The following is a 17626-nucleotide window of genomic DNA, read 5'->3' as shown; positions in this document are numbered from 1 at the left end:
CGATAGACTATTCCCTCTGCCACCTAACCCACCCCACCCCTTATCCTCTCAACCCCATTTGATAAACAGCACTTCAACTGTAAGAGTGATCCGGTGAAGCTAAAAATCCCTCTCAATAAATAACAGCACTACTGAGGGCAGTTATGTGTCTTGGACTTCAACTGTGATCAAGTTTGTTTCATGACTTAACCCCCGAGGAAGCTTTCTGGCTGTTTTTCTATCTTTTTTTTTTTTTTACAACTTTAACTTAACTTTTAATTTTTCTGCAATTTGAAGCTGCATTTCCAGTAGTCTTTTTATATATTATTTGAATAACAGTGGTAACACTTTACTTAAAGCTCCAGTTTTTGACACAGCTCTTTCCTTTGTTGATTTTTGACTTTTTCAGTTTAGGCATTTCTGTGGATCATCTTCTGGACTTGTCTCCTTTTCCAGGACTGCACAGCCCTCTATTGCTTATTTACAGTCAGCTTCTGTTAACACTTCTGTTTTTGTAAGTTTTATTAACATTACTTTTAAATCATTTTGACTGTGAATTGATGTCCTTGGATTGGTTCTTCTCTGCTGTTCCTTTTGCCATTCCACTGGCATGTGTTTAGGTTTAATGAGGATAATTAAAATGTTTTAAGTGTGAACCAGAAAATGTAAAAGATAACACTGAAATGAATGTTCAAATACTAGTATAGCTGAATAGAGGAATTAAACTGGCTAAAATAGGTAATTCCTCAGCTGACTGTATATTTGTACTGAATATAGAAAATTATATTAATTGAAATTATATTAAAATAGAAAATCTATTTTATTAACTGTACGAAGACTGTTTTAGAATCATGGGAGGGTTTCTGATGTAAAGTTCTCATACTGATATGGGTTAATCAACAGTTGCTCAAAATTAACCAAGAGGTAGCACATTAAGACTTACCCTGTCATTCAAGCAAATCCTGTTAAACACATTTACTACCCCATGCAATATATTACATATGCAAATTTACAACGTCTTGACAGTATTTTTACGCATTTTTTTATTTAGTTTGTCCCACTGTATGGATATGTTATATGGGTGTGGAGTGAGACCACTTAATCCTGCAAGATTACCCAATACACACTGAATTTATCTCAAGGATTTTGTAGTTTTGTTGTAGATATTTTCATACTGAATTCTATAACTGAATACTGAATGAAGATCACTTCATGTTCTATTTCAGTCAACCAAAGAGTTGAGTTCAGTTTGTTCCACTGCTCCCATTTAAAGAAGTGGAGGAAGGAAATCTCTCAGACAGACCCCCAGCACAGAGATAGATATCACTGTCACAGTCCTTCCAGAGAGCCAAAGATCTCCAGGTAGCTTATATAGTGGTGAAAGTAATGTTTCTGTCATGAATGAAGCCGGTTCTTCAGCATTACGTCATGATAAAGTTTTGTATTGGTTATCATACAAAATCAGTACACTGATTACTAGAGATGGGAACTGAGAACTGTTCTTTGTAGCAAACCGGTTCCCAGTAGTCCAGTTCATTGTGATTGTTAGTCTGCTTGCCTATCAATACTTATTGGCTCCAGTTTCACTCTTTCAGAAAAGATGTCCTCTCAAGTAAGATTGAGGCTGCTACCAAGAGCCAGGTGTCTGTTCGACGAACCCATTAATGTGAAGGTGGAAGGGTTGAGGTCCAGACAGGCGGTCACTATGAGACCCAGATTAACTGATGAGAAGGGAGTGGTGTTCAGCTCCTCGGCCACCTACAGGGCTGATGGCAGTGGGGAGGTCGACCTGAAGAAAGATCCCTCACTTGGTGGGACCTACGTTGGAGTAGAACCTATGGGTCTCGTGTGGTCCATGAGGCCAGACACCATGCACAAAAGGTTTCAAGAGACAAAGTCTCTGGAGCCTCAGTTGGTGAATTTTTCTGTGCACGAGGAGGAAGGCAGGATACTGGCAGAAGAGACAAATGAGAGGGTTCTGATTAGAGATGGGGTCAGTCGGGTTCCTGTCAAAGAGGGGAACATTAGTGGAGTCCTGTTCACTCCTCCAGGTACTGCAGTTGTTCCAAGCTTTCGCTCTGTATTTTAATTAAATGACAGCCCGATGAGTGTTTCAGAACAAATACAATTGTAATGGTCCTGGGTCTTTGACCCAATGTTTTGGGTTTCTTGTGGATTTATGATTGTTTCCTTTGCTGTAAGAAATGATTTTAGCTTTTTACAGTGTATCCCTGAGTTTAGTTCTTTTTACCCTGAGTTTATCTTTAATCCTGGTTCATAATTTCTTGTTTGTTATTGTTAGGTTCCTTTTTCCTCCTTGTCTTGTCCCTTATTTACCTATCGTTTCAGTAGTCTCTCTTTATCCCTTCTGTCTTTGTCAAGTTTATGTGTATTGGTCTTTGTCTCTGTTTGTTTCCTCATCTCTGTGATATATCTTCCTCTGTCTATCACTCGAGCTCACTCTCTTTTAGCTCTGTCACGTCTGCCGTCATCAAGTTGTATGACTTAGGCTATGTCTCAGTTCAGGGGATGCATCCTTTGGAGGCCGCATTTGCAGGCCGATTACATCACAGCGACGCAATGAAGGCTGTCCCAATTCAAAGGCTTTTTCCAAATGCGGCCGACAAATGCATCCTTCATTTCCCCGAATTTGAAGGATGGGTTGGGTGTATCCTTTGTGCCCTTACCTATCCCAGAATTCATAGCGCATAACAGCAAGTTCCCATTTCCAACAATGGTGGCACCTGTGTAGCTGTAATATTATTACTATTACTCTTTGTGTCTCAAGATTTATTCTAAAGACACTTCTTCAGCTAAGAATCTAAAGGTAGAAACACACAGACGCTGCAGTTTTTACTTGCAAGGGCATGATCACAGAACGCTCACACCAGAGTGGGGGCCCTGTGATGTGCGCTCTGTCTCCTGCACCTGCCTTTATTTATATACAAAAGTAATACAACAGTGAATACGTCTATTCATTAACAGAGGAATGTTAGTATGTAGGGAGTGAAGATAAAAGTTGTTCAGGTGTATGTGTGTGTGTGTGTGTGTGTGTGTTATTCTGAAGGACGTTGCCCCTCTTCTTGAAGATAAGAGCATCCAGCTCCCCTCTTCCTGGCAGGAGTGAAATGATAACAGCTTGCTCAGCTATTATCTGTCAGGGTTCTGGGTCTGAGCAACCCAGGATCCCTGAGCAGTTATGGACTGGTTATATTATATGTATATTTGGTGTTGCTGTCTCTCTTCTTCCTGTTTGCGATGTGTGTATGTGTTTCTGCGAGCGCCGGTCTGCGGGCGCCTTCAGGCCGGGTGGGTGTGGCCCTGCTGGTGGACTGGCCACACCCGAAGCCACACACCTGCTCCTGATCAGGCCTCGTCGGGGGAGCTACTTAAGAGAGTCTTGGAGCTCCCACCGACGCGGGATCATTTCGTGAGACTTCCCGTCAGTTCTCCAGTTGGTCTGTTTGTGAGTGTGAGCTTACCAAGTGAACTGAGGGTACTAACTACTGCCTCTATTTTCCCAGGAAGGATTGCTGGATGAGAGGGCAGCAGACACAGAGTGCACTGGCACGAGGGAGCGGACACACGAGCACAAACACTGGGAGAAGACACGGAGTGGAAGTCGGGAGCACACGGGGATGTATTGTTGTGTGTACAGTTTTCACTGTAAATAAACGCACTGCTTGTACATAGAGCACCGCGCCTGGGTCCTCCTTCCCCACACCCCCCCACGGTTTGCCATGCCAAACCGTGACAGAATGATCCCGCCAGGCATGGACCCAGCGGTCTCTGAGGAGAGGCTCAGGAGGGAGGTGATGGACAAGGTTTACCGCCTATGCGAGTTGTGGGGGGAGAAGCCCGCGGAAGGTTTGCGTCACGCCGTGGAGAGGCGGCTGCAAGAGACGCTGTTCAAATTCCCCTGGCTGGTGGACTCCCTCAATTCAGTAGTCCTGGACTTCCTGCTCTCAACTCTCCACCTTCACTCTCCTACTCAGGCTGCTCGCCAGCCCGGTCAGCTGGTGGATGCATAGCCTGACACGCCGGCCCCGACGTCTACCCGGAAACGACGTTCGCGGCGCCGGCGTTCCTCACCGCAGCCGACTTCCCGGACATCTCAAGAGCCGGCTGTGGTGAGTAATAAGGACACTTTTTCATTTCTCACCCCATTTGCTTCTTTGTTTTTAGTGGATGGTGACACCGCCGACGCTGCTGTAAGCCAGCCAACAGTGCAGCTAGCGTCTCCTCGTTCAGCGATCTCCACACCGCTCAGCTCTTCACCATCTGTAGCAGTGCCACCTGCTACGACGCCACCCGGACCTGCTCGGCCCGAGCCGGAGGAGCTCGTGCTGCCAGCCGAGGAACAGCTCAGCGGGCAGGAGCCGGAGGAGCTCGTGCTGCCAGCCGAGGAGCAGCTCAGCGGGCAGGAGCCGGAGGAGCTCGTGCTGCCAGCCGAGGAGCAGCTCAGCGAGCCGGTGGAGTCAGCGCCGCTGCCAGCCGAGGAGCAGCTCAGCGAGCCGGTGGAGCCAGCGCCGCTGCCAGCCGAGGAGCAGCTCAGCGAGCCGGTGGAGCCAGCGCCGCTGCCAGCCGAGGAGCAGCTCAACGAGCCGGTGGAGCCAGCGCCGCTGCCGGAGGGACCTCCACGTCTAGCGCGCCCTCCACGCCGTCCACATCCAGCGCGTCCACGTCAGCGACCAGCGCGTCATCGGCCATGTACCACATCTCGCTGTTGCTCACCGGAGCAGCACCGCCGGACCCGGGGCAGGTCACCGGAGCAGCACTGCCGCCGCCGGACCCGGGGCGGGCCGCCTGGGGAGCAGGGCAGTCGCCACCGGACCCGGGGCAAGCCGCCGGAGGAGCAGCTCAGCGAGCCGGTGGTGCCAGCGCCGCTAGCTGAGGAGCGCGGCAAGCCGGAGGGGGCCGAGCTGGAGCTCAGCGAGCGGAGGGAGTGGGACGAGCCGGAGCAACCCGCGCCGCAGCCTGAGCTGGAGCTCAGCAAGCCTGTGGAGCCCGCGCCGCCACCGGAGGAGCTCAGCGGGCAGGAGGAACCCGTGCTGCCCACGCAAGACCTTGGAGAGCCGGGGGGGTCAGCACATCCGCGTCCCGCACGTCCGCGACCCGCACGACCGCAACCAGCACGTCGTAGATCAGGTGCCACACCTCGCGGTTGCTCGTCGGAGCCACACCGCCGTTGCCACCGGACCTGTGGCCGCCCGCCACGGCTGCCACGCCAATACAAACCGTGACATTATCACTGTGAGAAAGAACTTATAAAGCAAGTCTTGATTTCAACAACAGTCTAAGTCATAAAAGGGTCATCATGCAGTATTCTATAATATGCAAACTTATATCACTAAAAGATTATACTGACTACTAAGTACAATTTTCTGTTGACATTCCCACCTGTTGTTCACGTATAATTTTGAAGTGAGATATCAGTATGTAACATCTTGTCGTACATTTTCTGTCACATCATCATTAATCACGCAAAATCTTCAAGTTCCAACAGATCAGGGTCATCATCATCATTTGTCACGGCTATGTATGCAGCAACAGTGGAAACAATTATGCGGTTAATTATGAGCTTTAAACATGGCAATATACATGTTGCAAAAACACAAAGTAAAAGTAAGAATATCCCAACTCCGATGAGTAGTCTCTTTAGCACCTGTACCCAGGAGCCAGTGTAAAGCCAAGAAAACCAGTCACTTGTATCACTTACATAGTCCTGATTTTGGGCCTGCTGGATCTGTCTCAAAGCGTTTAGTGCGTCAGTCATGTTTGATGAGTGTACATTGTCTGGTATGTAAGTGCAGCAGGTGTTGTTGAAGAGGACACAAAGTCCCCCTTTCTCTGCTAGTATCATGTCCAAAGCTACTCGATGTTGCATCACTGTAATCCGTAATGCATTGATTTCCTGATTCTGCTGTCCGTTGATCTTGCACGAAGCGTTCAAGAAGAGTCCAAAACGGTAGTCCAGAGTTTCAATCCTCAGCATGCTTTTCCCGGTTCCCACCCAGGGGAACAATGAATGGAGCACTTTCTGTCCAGTAGTCCATAGTTTGAATTCCTTGGGTACGTCGCTTCCCCATATTGGGTCATGCGGTTGAATTTCAGGAGGTGTTGATCTTCTTTTCCGGCGTACTGTAGAAGTAGTGTTTACTGCAGTCATTCTGAAAGTGTGGTCTGACAGGAATATAGGAGCACATGTTCCTGTCCAGCCTGGGGGCAGAATGAAGTATGCCCGTTGTCCACATAGCCAGGCCATTCCTTGCACCCAGTACGTGCCATTAGATGGTCCAGTTGTGTTCACAGGGGCACCTTCTCCTCCTTCAGCGGTCCGGTTGCAGTTGGTGGTGTTTCCAAGCGGCCTGTTACCTTTGCTTTGTTTATAGCACATGGAGTGGTTCTTCTCTGGAGTTTGGTCTAAGAACACTGGGAAATGAATGGATGTATTCCGGTTTGTCACATTGAAGTTGGTCCAGAAAAGTTGACAATATACTCCTTTATCAAGTACAACGTCTTCAACGGTGATTTTCTTGTGTTGTAACCCTCCTTGAAGGTTGACGTGAAGAGTGTAAAAGGTAGATGGGTTTGTCTCTTCGAGGATAATTTGGCTGTGTTGGAATCCAATGCCAGCGAAGCTAGCGGCACACTTAGCTTGTGTGTTGTTCATGTATTTGCCATATAGTGTAGGGTGTGTCGACGTGCTGGGCATATAAGATTGTGCTGATCACGTCATTTACAAAATGGGTTCCATTATCTGATCTTATCAGAGTAGGAATACCATATGTTGGAACGAAATGGTTACATAGACATTTTGCAACTGAAATTGCATCTGCTTTTTTCACTGGGTAGATTTCTGGCCATTTTGAGAAAACATCTATAATTACTAGAGCATATCTTGAACCCTGACACTCATTCAGTTCAATGAAGTCCATGTGAATTGTATGAAATGGATGAGGTGGTGTGGGAAAATGTCCTCTTTTTGGCCTTAAGTTACCTTGGGTATTGTGTTTTTGGCAGGTCATACATGTTCTCACATATTCTTTTGCTGAAGTTTCAAAATTTCTGGTATAAAATTGTTGGTTTATTATAAGGACCATTCCTCCCGTTGAAACATGGCTTAAGCCATGGCTCAGTAGGGCGGCTGTTTTGTGCAATGATTTGGGAAGAATGGGTTTTCCTGCTATTTTCATTATGTCATCAGTGTCTAGTGCTGCTCCGTGTTTTAGCCATTGTTTTTGTTCTTTTGGTGGTGCTGCTTTTTGTTCATCCTGCAGTACAGATAATGGAATGGTGTGATTTTCACGAGTCATTAACAAGACTGTGGTTGCTATGGCTGCTGCTTTTGCAGCTTTGTCAGCAAAATTGTTTCCCTTTGTAATTTCAGAGTCATCTTTCTGATGTGCTGCACATTTGCAAATTGCTAGATGTCATGGCAGTTGTACTGTTTTCAATAGTTGGTTCAGCAGATCTGCATGCTGAACTGGGTTTCCAGAGGAGGTCACCATTCCTCTGTTATGCCATATTTTTGCAAAGTGGTGAACTGCTGCAAACACATACTGGCTGTCTGTGTGGATGTTAATGTCCTGTCCTTCATGTATTTCACATGCTCTGATTACTGCAGTCAGTTCTGCACTCTGAGCTGAATGTGTGTGTGGCAAGACTCTTGCTTCCACTATAGTGTCTGTCGTGGTTACTGCATATCCTACACAATTATGCCCTAGTGCATTTTTTGATGATGAACCGTCAACAAAGATGTCAGTGAAACCTTCTTGTGGTGTACTGTAAATGTCAGCACGTGGTTTTGTTTCCTCTTCTAATTTGTCCACGCAGCAATGTGCTTTTCCCTCCGTGGGTATTGGCAACAATGTGCTAGGATTTAAAGGTACACATCTCACTATGTTGATGTGGGACTGTGAAAGCAGTATGTCAACATAGGAGAGTTGTCTAGCATGTGTTAAGAAAGGCAAATGTGCTTGTAGCAGTATAGAAGTTACCGCATGTGGTACTCTAACAGTCAGAGTGTGTCCTAAAACTATGTCAGCAGATTTTTGCACTGCTTCTGCAGCTGCTGCACATGCTTGTACACAGGTTGGCATTCCTGAGGCCACTGAATTGAGTTTACTTGAATAGAAAGCTAGTGGCCTTTGTTTTTCTCCAAATGATTGTGTCAATACTGCTTTCATGTGTCCCTGTGTTCCGTCTACGTTTAAGTAGAATGGTTTGTCATAATCTGGTAATGCAAGCACAACATTAGTTTGGAGCATGAGTTTCAGGTTAGTAAATGCTTCTTCTGCTTTTGATGTCCACTGTATTTTATCTTTTAAAGCAAGATCTTTTCCATAGATTAGGTTTTGCAGTGGTTGCACCTGTGCCGCATATTCGGGAATCCACGCCCTGCAGAAGTTACACAACCCGAGAAAGCTCATCATCTGTTGTTTTGTTTGTGGCTGTGGTGCATTTTGTATAGCCTCTTTTCTCTTGTTTAGTAGTTTTTTCCCTGAAACTGAGAGGTTGTGCCCTAAGTATGTCACCTCAGGTCTCCATAATTGGAGTTTATTCAGAGACACTTTGTGGCCTTGCTCTGCCAAGTGATGTAACACAGCCATAGTATTTTGTTTACACCCTTCCTCTGTGTGGCCAGTCACTAAAATGTCATCTACGTAAAGTAGAAATTGTCCTCCTGCTGGCAGGAGGCAGGATGTCATTGATTTCTTTAAAGCTTCAGCATAGAGAGTGGGGCTGTTTTGAAACCCCTGAGGTAACCTAGTATAGGTGTATCTCTGTCCCTCAAATGTGAAGCCAAACAGGTGTCGTGCATCTGGGTGTAAAGGTACTGAGAAAAAGGCATTTGATAAATCTATCACTGAGAACCACTGTTCTTTTGGTGTGACTTGGTTCAGTATAGTGTGAGGATTTGCTACTACTGGAGGTATCATTTCAGTGATTTCATTTATTGCTCGCAGATCATGTACCAAACGATACTTTCCAGTATTAGCTTTCTTTACTGGGAAGATTGGAGTATTGCAGGTAGCAGAATTAGTTTTTATTAGAATTCCTGTTTTCTCCGTATCTTTTATCACTGGCTTAATCCCTTCTGTTGCTTCCTTAGATAAGGGGTATTGAGGTTTAATGGGCCTGTGGGATGAAACAGTCCGTACTGTCACTGAGTCTGCATTTTTTATTAATCCCACATCAGTTGGTCCATTCGACCACAATGTTGATGGTAGGTTTTTAAGTGCTGGTTCCTCCTCCAGCGAAAAGATTTCTCATTCTTGTGTGCTGTCATGCAGATGAGCATTGGGTGTAGTTCTTATCACCCAGCCAAGTGTGTATCTCATGCACCCTGTTCTTTTACCCTGTGCCCAACCCTCTTCCTCTGTAGGTGAATATTTATCATTTTCTACCTTTTGCAGGATGTTGCCTAATTGATACCATTGTGTACCTGCTGTTTTCGCAACTGACACATGGGGTTTTGTGATCCTATTTAGTTTTCTTACTGGGTCTGATTGGATCACTGAGCATACTGCATTTCCGCTTTTTGTGACATATAAATGTTGCAGGGTCAGATATGGGCGTTTTAGGCTGTGTACCTGTTTATCATACAGAGGGTCTGGGCCTGGGGTTTGTTTATAGCGCAGGGTGTTGTGATACTCAGTTGGCTTCATTTTTTCGGCACTTGAAAGGAGATATTTTTCAGCTGCCTCTTTGAGCTGTGCAAGCGGTGGCAAATCGAATGACCAGTAGTAGTTTGGTTCCCCTTTTCCTTCCCTCTGATAGGGGTCTTCCTCTGCTAACATTATTTCTGCTGTCATGCCTGTATCTGTGGGGATGACCCCTATCCCTAGTTTTGTCATTGCGTCTCTTCCTAATAGGTTTACTGGGCAGGTTGGGTCTACTATGCATGGCATGCAGCAGGAGCGTTGGCTGGTTTTATGCAAAAATGTCAGTGGCATTGTTAATGGTTGGGTTTTTACGTGCCCTGATGCTGTTTTTACAATTATCACTTCATTAGAATAGGTTGTTCGAGGGGGTTCTATCTTGAGTACTGTTTTACAAGCTCCTGTGTCACACAACATTTGCAGCTTTTTGCCATTTACATAGACCATAAGTGTTGGCTTCCCATCCAGTAAACCCATCAGCTGATGAACGTTATATACTTCAGCTTCATCCTGTTCTAAATTGTTTTCTTTGTTTGTTAATGTTTTTACTTCTTTTTCATCTCTTTTCATCTGGCTCTCCTTGTCATCTGTCTGGGTGGTTGCAGCCACAGTGGTTGCAGTTAGTCATTCTGTGTCAGGCGTTTTCTGTGTCTCACAGTCACGTGCAAGGTGTCCCTTTTTCCCACACTCCCAGCATGTAGGCTTAAAACCACTGTTTAGTGTGTGTCTAAACCTGCCTCTACCTCTTGCTCCTCCCTTATGCATTTCTCTCCCTCTCTTTTTGCCTCTGAAACCTCCCCTGTGGCCTTCACTCGCACTAAAAGCTGTAAAAGCAGTGTCAGTGTCTAGGGCAAAAACTGAGGCCTTCTCTTTGTTTTTCACTACTGTCTGAGCATGATTAGCATATTGAAGCGCCTCATCTACTGTCCCTGTATCTTGTGTTACCCAATATTTTTCTACATGAGACCTAATGTGTGGTAGTAATCCTTTAATAAAAGCACGCTTAAATTGTTGCTGATATGAGGATTGTGGGTCATCAGCATAATCTAGACCTGAGTTCTGTCTGAAAACGGGTCTCAGCCTGTCCATATATTCATTTGGGTTTTCTGTGTCGCTCTGTTTAACTTGTCCTATTTTACCATAGTTGGCCCTTGGCGCTAGTTGTTGACGGGCCCTATCAAACACAGGTATTAATGCTGCTTGGAGGTCAACATGACCTGGGGGAAACGCTGTACCATCTGGTAAGGATGGAAGTAAAGTCTCCCTTAATTCTTCCCCAGGAAGGCCCTAGGCAGTCCTGGAATAACTGCATTACCTCGTGACCATTTAGATGCCACTGGATAATTACTTCACGCATGGCAGCTTGCCATGATTCGTACCCTTCTTGTATTGATGGGATGCCTTTTATTACATTTTGTCTGTCTTTATGTGTCCATGGGCGGTACACAAAAATTGTGGGTCTGTTGTCCCTGCCTCCTCCCTGACCATCACCTAGAAGTGTGCCAGATCTGGGGTTTGCTACTTCAACTAATGGACATGCTAGCGTGGATGGCGGTGGTGGTTCTAGGCATGAACCATAACCATTGCAGTTGTCAGAGCCATAATCATTCCCTGGATGAAATTCTTCGTCATGCTCAGCTAACATTGTTTGTGCATCCTCATATGCATTGTCGAATTTAATTTTCATTGCTCTTGTCACTATGGGAGATCGTTTAAAGCTAGATTTTTTCGGTTTAATGCTGGTTGTTTTTTCTGCAGTTAGTGTGGAAAGTTTAACGGAGGGATTTAAAGGAGAGTTATGTGGGTCTGTCAGTGGAGGCTTTTGTTCAGCATGTGCCTGCTTTGTAGTTTCATCATCAGGGGCTATTAAAGCTGCTGCCAATTGTTTTTTCTTTTCCTCTTTCTGTGTTCTTTTTACAGTTCTCCTTTCATTTTCGCTTTCCCATGCTTGGAAAAGTTTATATTCTTCCTTACGTTTTAATTTTTTCTGTGGGTCTATTGTTAATGTAATTTCTTGTTTCAGAGCAGCTCTCAGCTGGGTAACAGCTGAGGGATTGCATTTCCCTTCCCAGCTGAGGTGTTTAGCTTTTCGTGGATTTCTCCACCTACTTGCACTTATTCTACCTGCTCCTGTTTGTTGTTTTTCTAACCATTCCTCATCGGGTGTTAATTTTGCTTGTTTATTCCCCATTTTCAAAGATTTTTTGCTGGGCCGTCACTGGCACGCTTGACTTCAGAGTGGTTTACTGATACGGACTTCAACTTCACTCTACAGGTGAAGCGGTATCAGTTTTATGAGATGAAACTCAACCGTTCTCCTTTGTCACCAGTACGTGAGCCTCAAGCAAACAAAACAAAACAAAACAAAACAAAAAATAGAAGTAGTTCAGCAGCGTACTGTGCTGTAAAATCAACTTACTTCCAGACACATACACACACATAGACATTTGCGCGCTAATTTGTCACGAAGTATTTAACGGTTACCTCTAAAAACCAGTCTAAACAAAGTTCCTTTTGGTGAACTTAAACCTAATTTGTCACGAAGTATTTAACGGTTATCTCTAAAAACCAGTCTAAACACAGGTCCTTTTGGTGTACTTAAACCTAATTTGTCACAAAGTATTTAACGGTTACCTCTAAAACCAGTCTAAACACAGTTCCTTTTGGTGAACTTAAACCTAATTTGTCACGAAGTATTTAACGGTTATCTCTAAAAACCAGTCTAAACACAGGTCCTTTTGGTGTACTTAAACCTAATTTGTCACGAAGTATTTAACGGTTATCTCTAAAAACCAGTCTAAACACAGGTCCTTTTGGTGTACTTAAACCTAATTTGTCACGAAGTATTTAACGGTTACCTCTAAAACCAGTCTAAACACAGTTCCTTTTGGTGTACTTAAACCTAATTTGTCACAAAGTATTTAACGGTTACCTCTAAAAACCAGTCTAAACACAGGTCCTTTTGGTGTACTTAAACCTAATTTGTCACAAAGTATTTAACGGTTACCTCTAAAACCAGTCTAAACACAGTTCCTTTTGGCGAACTTAAACCTGTTTTATCACGTGTCTTTTAACCTTTGCGGCCGTTTTATATATCAAAATAGTGTTTCTTACCCTCAGACTCATCACTGGTGGTTCGGATCGTCAGACTGAATCCCACCGCCATGGACCAGACTAAAAAAAAAAAACACCGGCCTGGACTCGAATTTAACGTCCCAGGTCTTTCAGCCTCGTCTAAGAGGGCTGTGCACAGACTTTCGGTGCTGGCTTCCCACGGCGTCTTGAATCAGTGCTGGATCCTGGAACAGAGTCACAGATAACAGTTCTGATGTTTCTGCTCCGGCTTCGAAGGACCAAAATAAATGTCAAGAGATTTATTCTAAAGACACTTCTTCAGCTAAGAATCTAAAGGTAGAAACACACAGACGCTGCAGTTTTTACTTGCAAGGGCATGATCACAGAACGCTCACACCAGAGTGGGGGCCCTGTGATGTGCGCTCTGTCTCCTGCACCTGCCTTTATTTATATACAAAAGTAATACAACAGTGAATACGTCTATTCATTAACAGAGGAATGTTAGTATGTAGGGAGTGAAGATAAAAGTGGTTCAGGTGTATGTGTGTGTGTGTGTGTTATTCTGAAGGACGTTGCCCCTCTTCTTGAAGATAAGAGCATCCAGCTCCCCTCTTCCTGGCAGGAGTGAAATGATAACAGCTTGCTCAGCTATTATCACTGTGAGAAAGAACTTATAAAGCAAGTCTTGATTTCAACATCAGTCTAAGTCATAAAAGGGTCATCATGCAGTATTCTATAATATGCAAACTTATATCACTAAAAGATTATACTGACTACTAAGTACAATTTTCTGTTGACACTTTGCAATACTGTATTAATTAAATTAGTATTTATAACATTTTTATAATAATATAAAAATAATTTTCAAATGGGGCAATGGCAGAGGAGCACGGCTAAAGAGTTTGAAATATTACTCTTTCTGGGTCACAAAATAAACTTTTAACATATTTTCAAGCGAGAACTTCAAATATCTGCTCGGTTTATCAAGACATCACATATTTGCAAAAGTGCTCTGATGTTTTCAGAGACGTCTGTTACCCACCAGCTCGATAGCTGACGAGGTGGTCAAGGCTCACTAGAGCCGGCGAGAACACTGAACTCCCAGCACAATCGTTTCAGACCCTGTGTCTTCTGCTACTCAGGTTAAACATGATATATAAGTCAGTTAGATAACTTAATGTTATTGTTTGGCTTTTTTCAGTATTTTATTTGTTCCCAAGTAAATCTGTTCGGCTGAGATTAACGTTACAGTTTTCATACAGCTGAATAAACGTCAAACAGAAAACTGATTAAATAGAAGTTTGAGATGGTAGAGAATTTACTCTAATATCATTGTTATAATTTATATAGCAAGGAGCAGACTGATGAGTTTATTAAGCTTCACCGAGACAGCAGTGGCACAAATCTGAAGGCTAGACCGTCCCACAAACCCGCAATCAGCTGATTTCAGGAAAATAGCAGTGCAGTCCACAGCGTGGATATGGAATTCTTTTAGTCTTGGATCTATTTAATGTATTTGTTGCTTTCAATTGCTGTCACGTTTTTGTGTTAAGTACTGTTTAACCTGTGTGACACTTTTGTTTTGTGTTCCCCCTCATTGACTTTGTTAATCTTTGTCTTGCTCATCAACCTTCTTCAATGGGTTGTTTTAGAGGTCACTTTTGCCTATTTCTGGAGTCCTTGCAAGTGCGTTAATGTGTTAGTGCATCCTTTTCTTAATTAAATCATTGCATCAGGCAAGGTGTATGACACTGGATTTATGCCTCTCAAAACTGACTTACTGAAGTTAGATTTCTAACTTGATCTTCCATCTACTGTCTCCTTACAACAGGTAGTCTGACAGAGAGGCGTTTCACAATAATACACATTTTTTTCTTTCAGAAAAGATGTCTTCCCAAGTCAGACTGACGCTGCTACCAAGAGCCAGGTGCCTGTATGATGAACCCATTAAGGTGAAGGTGGAAGGGTTGAGGTCCAGACAGGCGGTCACCATGAGAGCCAGATTAACTGATGAGAAGGGAGTGGTGTTCAGCTCCTCGGCCACCTACAGGGCTGATGGCAGTGGGGAGATCGACCTGAACAGAGATCCCTCACTTGGTGGGACCTACGTTGGAGTAGAACCTATGGGTCTCATGTGGTCCATGAGGCCAGACACCATGCACAAAAAGTTTAAAAAGATAAAGTCTCTGGAGCCTCAGTTGGTGAATTTTTCTGTGCACGAGGAGGAAGGCAGGATACTGGCAGAAGAGACAAATGAGAGGGTTCTGATTGGAGATGGGGTCAGTCGGGTTCCTGTCAAAGAGGGGAACATTAGTGGAGTCCTGTTCACTCCTCCAGGTACTGCAGTTGTTTCAAGCTTTCTCTCTTTATTTTAATTAAATGACAGCCCGAAGAGTATTTCTGAACAAATACAATTGTAATGGTCCTGGGTCTTTGACCCAATGTTTTGGGTTTCTTGTGGATTTATGATTGTTTCCTTTGCTGTAAGAAATGATTTTTAGCTTTTTACAGTGTAGTCCAGAGTTTAGTTCTTTTTACCCTGAGTTTATCTTTAATCCTGGTTCATAATTTCTTGTTTGTTATTGTTAGGTTCCTTTTTCCTCCTTGTCTTTTCCCTTATTTACCTATCGTTTCAGTAGTCTCTCTTTATCCCTTCTGTCTTTGTCAAGTTTATGTGTATTGGTCTTTGTCTCTATGTTTGTTTCCTCATCTCTGTGATATATCATATTTCTGTCCATCACTCGAGCTCACTCTCTTTTAGCTCTGTCATGTCTGCCGTCATCAAGTTGTGTGACGTAGGCTATGTCTCAGTTCAGGGGATGCATCCTTTGGAGGCCGCATTTGCAGGCCGATTACATCACAGCGATGCAATGAAGGCTGTCCCAAATCGAAGGCTTTTTCCAAATGCGGCCGACAAATGCATCCTTCATTTCCCCGAATTTGAAGGATGGGTTGGGTGTATCCTTCGTGGCCTAATCTATCCCAGAATTCAGAGCGCATAACAGCAAGTTCCCATTTCCAACAATGGTGGCACCTGTGTAGCTGTAATATTATTACTATTACTCTTTGCAATACTGTATTAATTAAATTAGTATTTATAACATTTTTTAAATAATATAAAAATAATTTTCAAATGGGGCAATGGCAGAGGAGCACGGCTAAAGAGTTTGAAATATTACTCTTTCTGGGTCACAAAATAAACTTTTAACATATTTTCAAGCGAGAACTTCAAATATCTGCTCGGTTTATCAAGACATCACATATTTGCAAAAGTTTCTTTTTTCAGAGACGTCTGTTACCCACCAGCTCGATAGCTGACGAGGTGGTCAAGGCTCACTAAAGCCGGCAAGAACATTGAACTCCCAGCACAATCGTTTCAGACCTTGTGTCTTCTGCTACTCAGGTTAAACATGATATATAAGTCAGTTAGATAACTTAATGTTATTGTTTGGCTTTTTTCAGTATTTTATTTGTTCCCAAGTAAATCCGTTCGGCTGAGATTAACGTTACAGTTTTCATACAGCTGAATAAACGTCAAACAGAAAACTGATTAAATAGAAGTTTGAGATGGTAGAGAATTTACTCTAATATCATTGTTATATTTCATATAGCAAGGAGCAGACTGCTGAGTTTATTAAGCTTCACCGAGACAGCAGTGGCACAAATCTGAAGGCTAGACCATCCCACTTCACAGCCTCGCATTTCCGGCCTTCTCAGTCTTCAGAGGACCTGGCCCACGTAGACCATGAAGGCCGGGTCCTCCAAAGGATGCAGCCCCTGAATTGAGACACAGCTGTAGTCGCATCTCAATGTGTTTTCAGTTGTATTTAGATAGTCATTGTCTCATGTGCTTGGTGTTCAGTTTTGCTTCCACTGTCTAATCATTTAGATTATGCCCAGTGTTGTTTCCCAGGTGTTCCCGCTTGTTATCCTGTGTATTTAGGTCCTCAGTTTCCTTTGTTCGTTGTCACGTCATCAGTTTTCATTTCAGTCCATCTGTCAACTAGTTTAAAGTTCAAAGGGTGTCAAGCTTTTATTCAGTTATGGCTGTAACCGCTGTCTTTCTATTGTTCTTTTATTTAGTCACACAATAAAGTGACAAAGATTAGATCTTAAGGAAAACTAGAAATTAAAAATGAAAGTTTTTTTTTTCATTGACAGAAGAAAATTTTGTGTCTACTATGTTCCAGGAGAAGGTCTGTTTCCCGCTGTCTTGGATATATCTACATTGAGATCTGAGACAAGAGCCAGTCTACTGGCTAACAAAGGCTTTGTCGTCCTCTATATATGTGTGATCGAAACCAAATTGGAAAATATGCAAAAGATTCATCTGGATCACTTTAAGGAAGCAATGGATTTCTTAAAACAGCAACCTAAGGTGAGTTATTTTAATGAGCACTCGTAAGGTCTGAAGAAGTTTTGCCTTTTCCAGAAACATGTATTTGTTTCTTTTTTGTGGACCCTGAAATTCAGCTGCTGGATTCCTCCAGCTAATAGGGTCCCCAATGCTCTTAATAAGGAAAAAATAAAATAAAATAAAACAGTCACATTCTGAGAACATTTCTCATTTTCTTTTGTTTAGAGATTTGGATAAGTGAATTAGTTCCTCCAAACATAAAGCTGCAGCCAGCCCAGCACAGAACCCAAATATGGGGAATTGGTCTGGCTAAGCTAACAATAAAATCAACCTACCTGTTTCTCAAAATCTCAGTAATTATTTACTATAATCTTGTTAGTTGAACTTAAAATATGAACAATTTCATTTTTTTCTACAAAAATCAAGTTTACTACAGTAAATCAGCTTAATTGGTATCTAAAAGGATAAAATCAAGGTACATAGCAAAAATAACTATGAACTTTATTGTTTTATTTAATTAAATATGATAATTTAAAGAATATCACATACA

General features: G+C 43.3%; 1 protein-coding gene, 1 long non-coding RNA gene and 1 pseudogene across 8 annotated transcripts in view; 2 read left to right on the top strand and 1 right to left on the bottom strand.

The window, feature by feature from the left end:
- Nucleotides 1–17626, top strand: part of LOC146497297 (acyl-coenzyme A thioesterase 2, mitochondrial-like) — a 35185-nt gene that overhangs the window by 12389 nt on the left and 5170 nt on the right. For 2 of the 6 annotated variants that reach the window (XM_085141758.1, XM_085141757.1), the window contains exons 2-4: nucleotides 1567–2030; nucleotides 14601–15056; nucleotides 16910–17097. In XM_085141758.1, coding sequence (XP_084997884.1) covers nucleotides 1580–2030; nucleotides 14601–15056; nucleotides 16910–17097 — 1095 coding nt within the window. In that variant the 5' untranslated portion in view covers nucleotides 1567–1579. Of the gene's footprint in view, nucleotides 1–532; nucleotides 1342–1566; nucleotides 2031–14184; nucleotides 14313–14545; nucleotides 15057–16909; nucleotides 17278–17626 lie in introns of those variants that run through there. The other 4 variants (XM_085141753.1, XM_085141756.1, XM_085141754.1 and 1 more) reach the window with 4 other exon arrangements.
- LOC146497299 (uncharacterized) lies at nucleotides 2041–5222 on the top strand (annotated as a pseudogene). The gene is made up of 2 exons (XR_014870578.1): nucleotides 2041–3421; nucleotides 3504–5222. The product of XR_014870578.1 is annotated as an uncharacterized LOC146497299 (transcript).
- On the bottom strand, nucleotides 9733–14142 carry LOC146497298 (uncharacterized). The gene is made up of 2 exons (XR_014870924.1): nucleotides 12249–14142; nucleotides 9733–12098 (listed from the first exon to the last, which is right to left on the bottom strand). It is a non-coding gene; the product is annotated as an uncharacterized LOC146497298 (long non-coding RNA).

The sequence above is a fragment of the Neolamprologus multifasciatus genome, chromosome 18 (assembly GCF_963576455.1).
Source record: "Neolamprologus multifasciatus chromosome 18, fNeoMul1.2, whole genome shotgun sequence".
NCBI classification, from domain to species: Eukaryota; Metazoa; Chordata; class Actinopteri; order Cichliformes; family Cichlidae; genus Neolamprologus; species Neolamprologus multifasciatus.
Note: the sequence above shows the minus strand (reverse complement) of the source record. Positions and strands in the feature narration are given on the sequence as shown.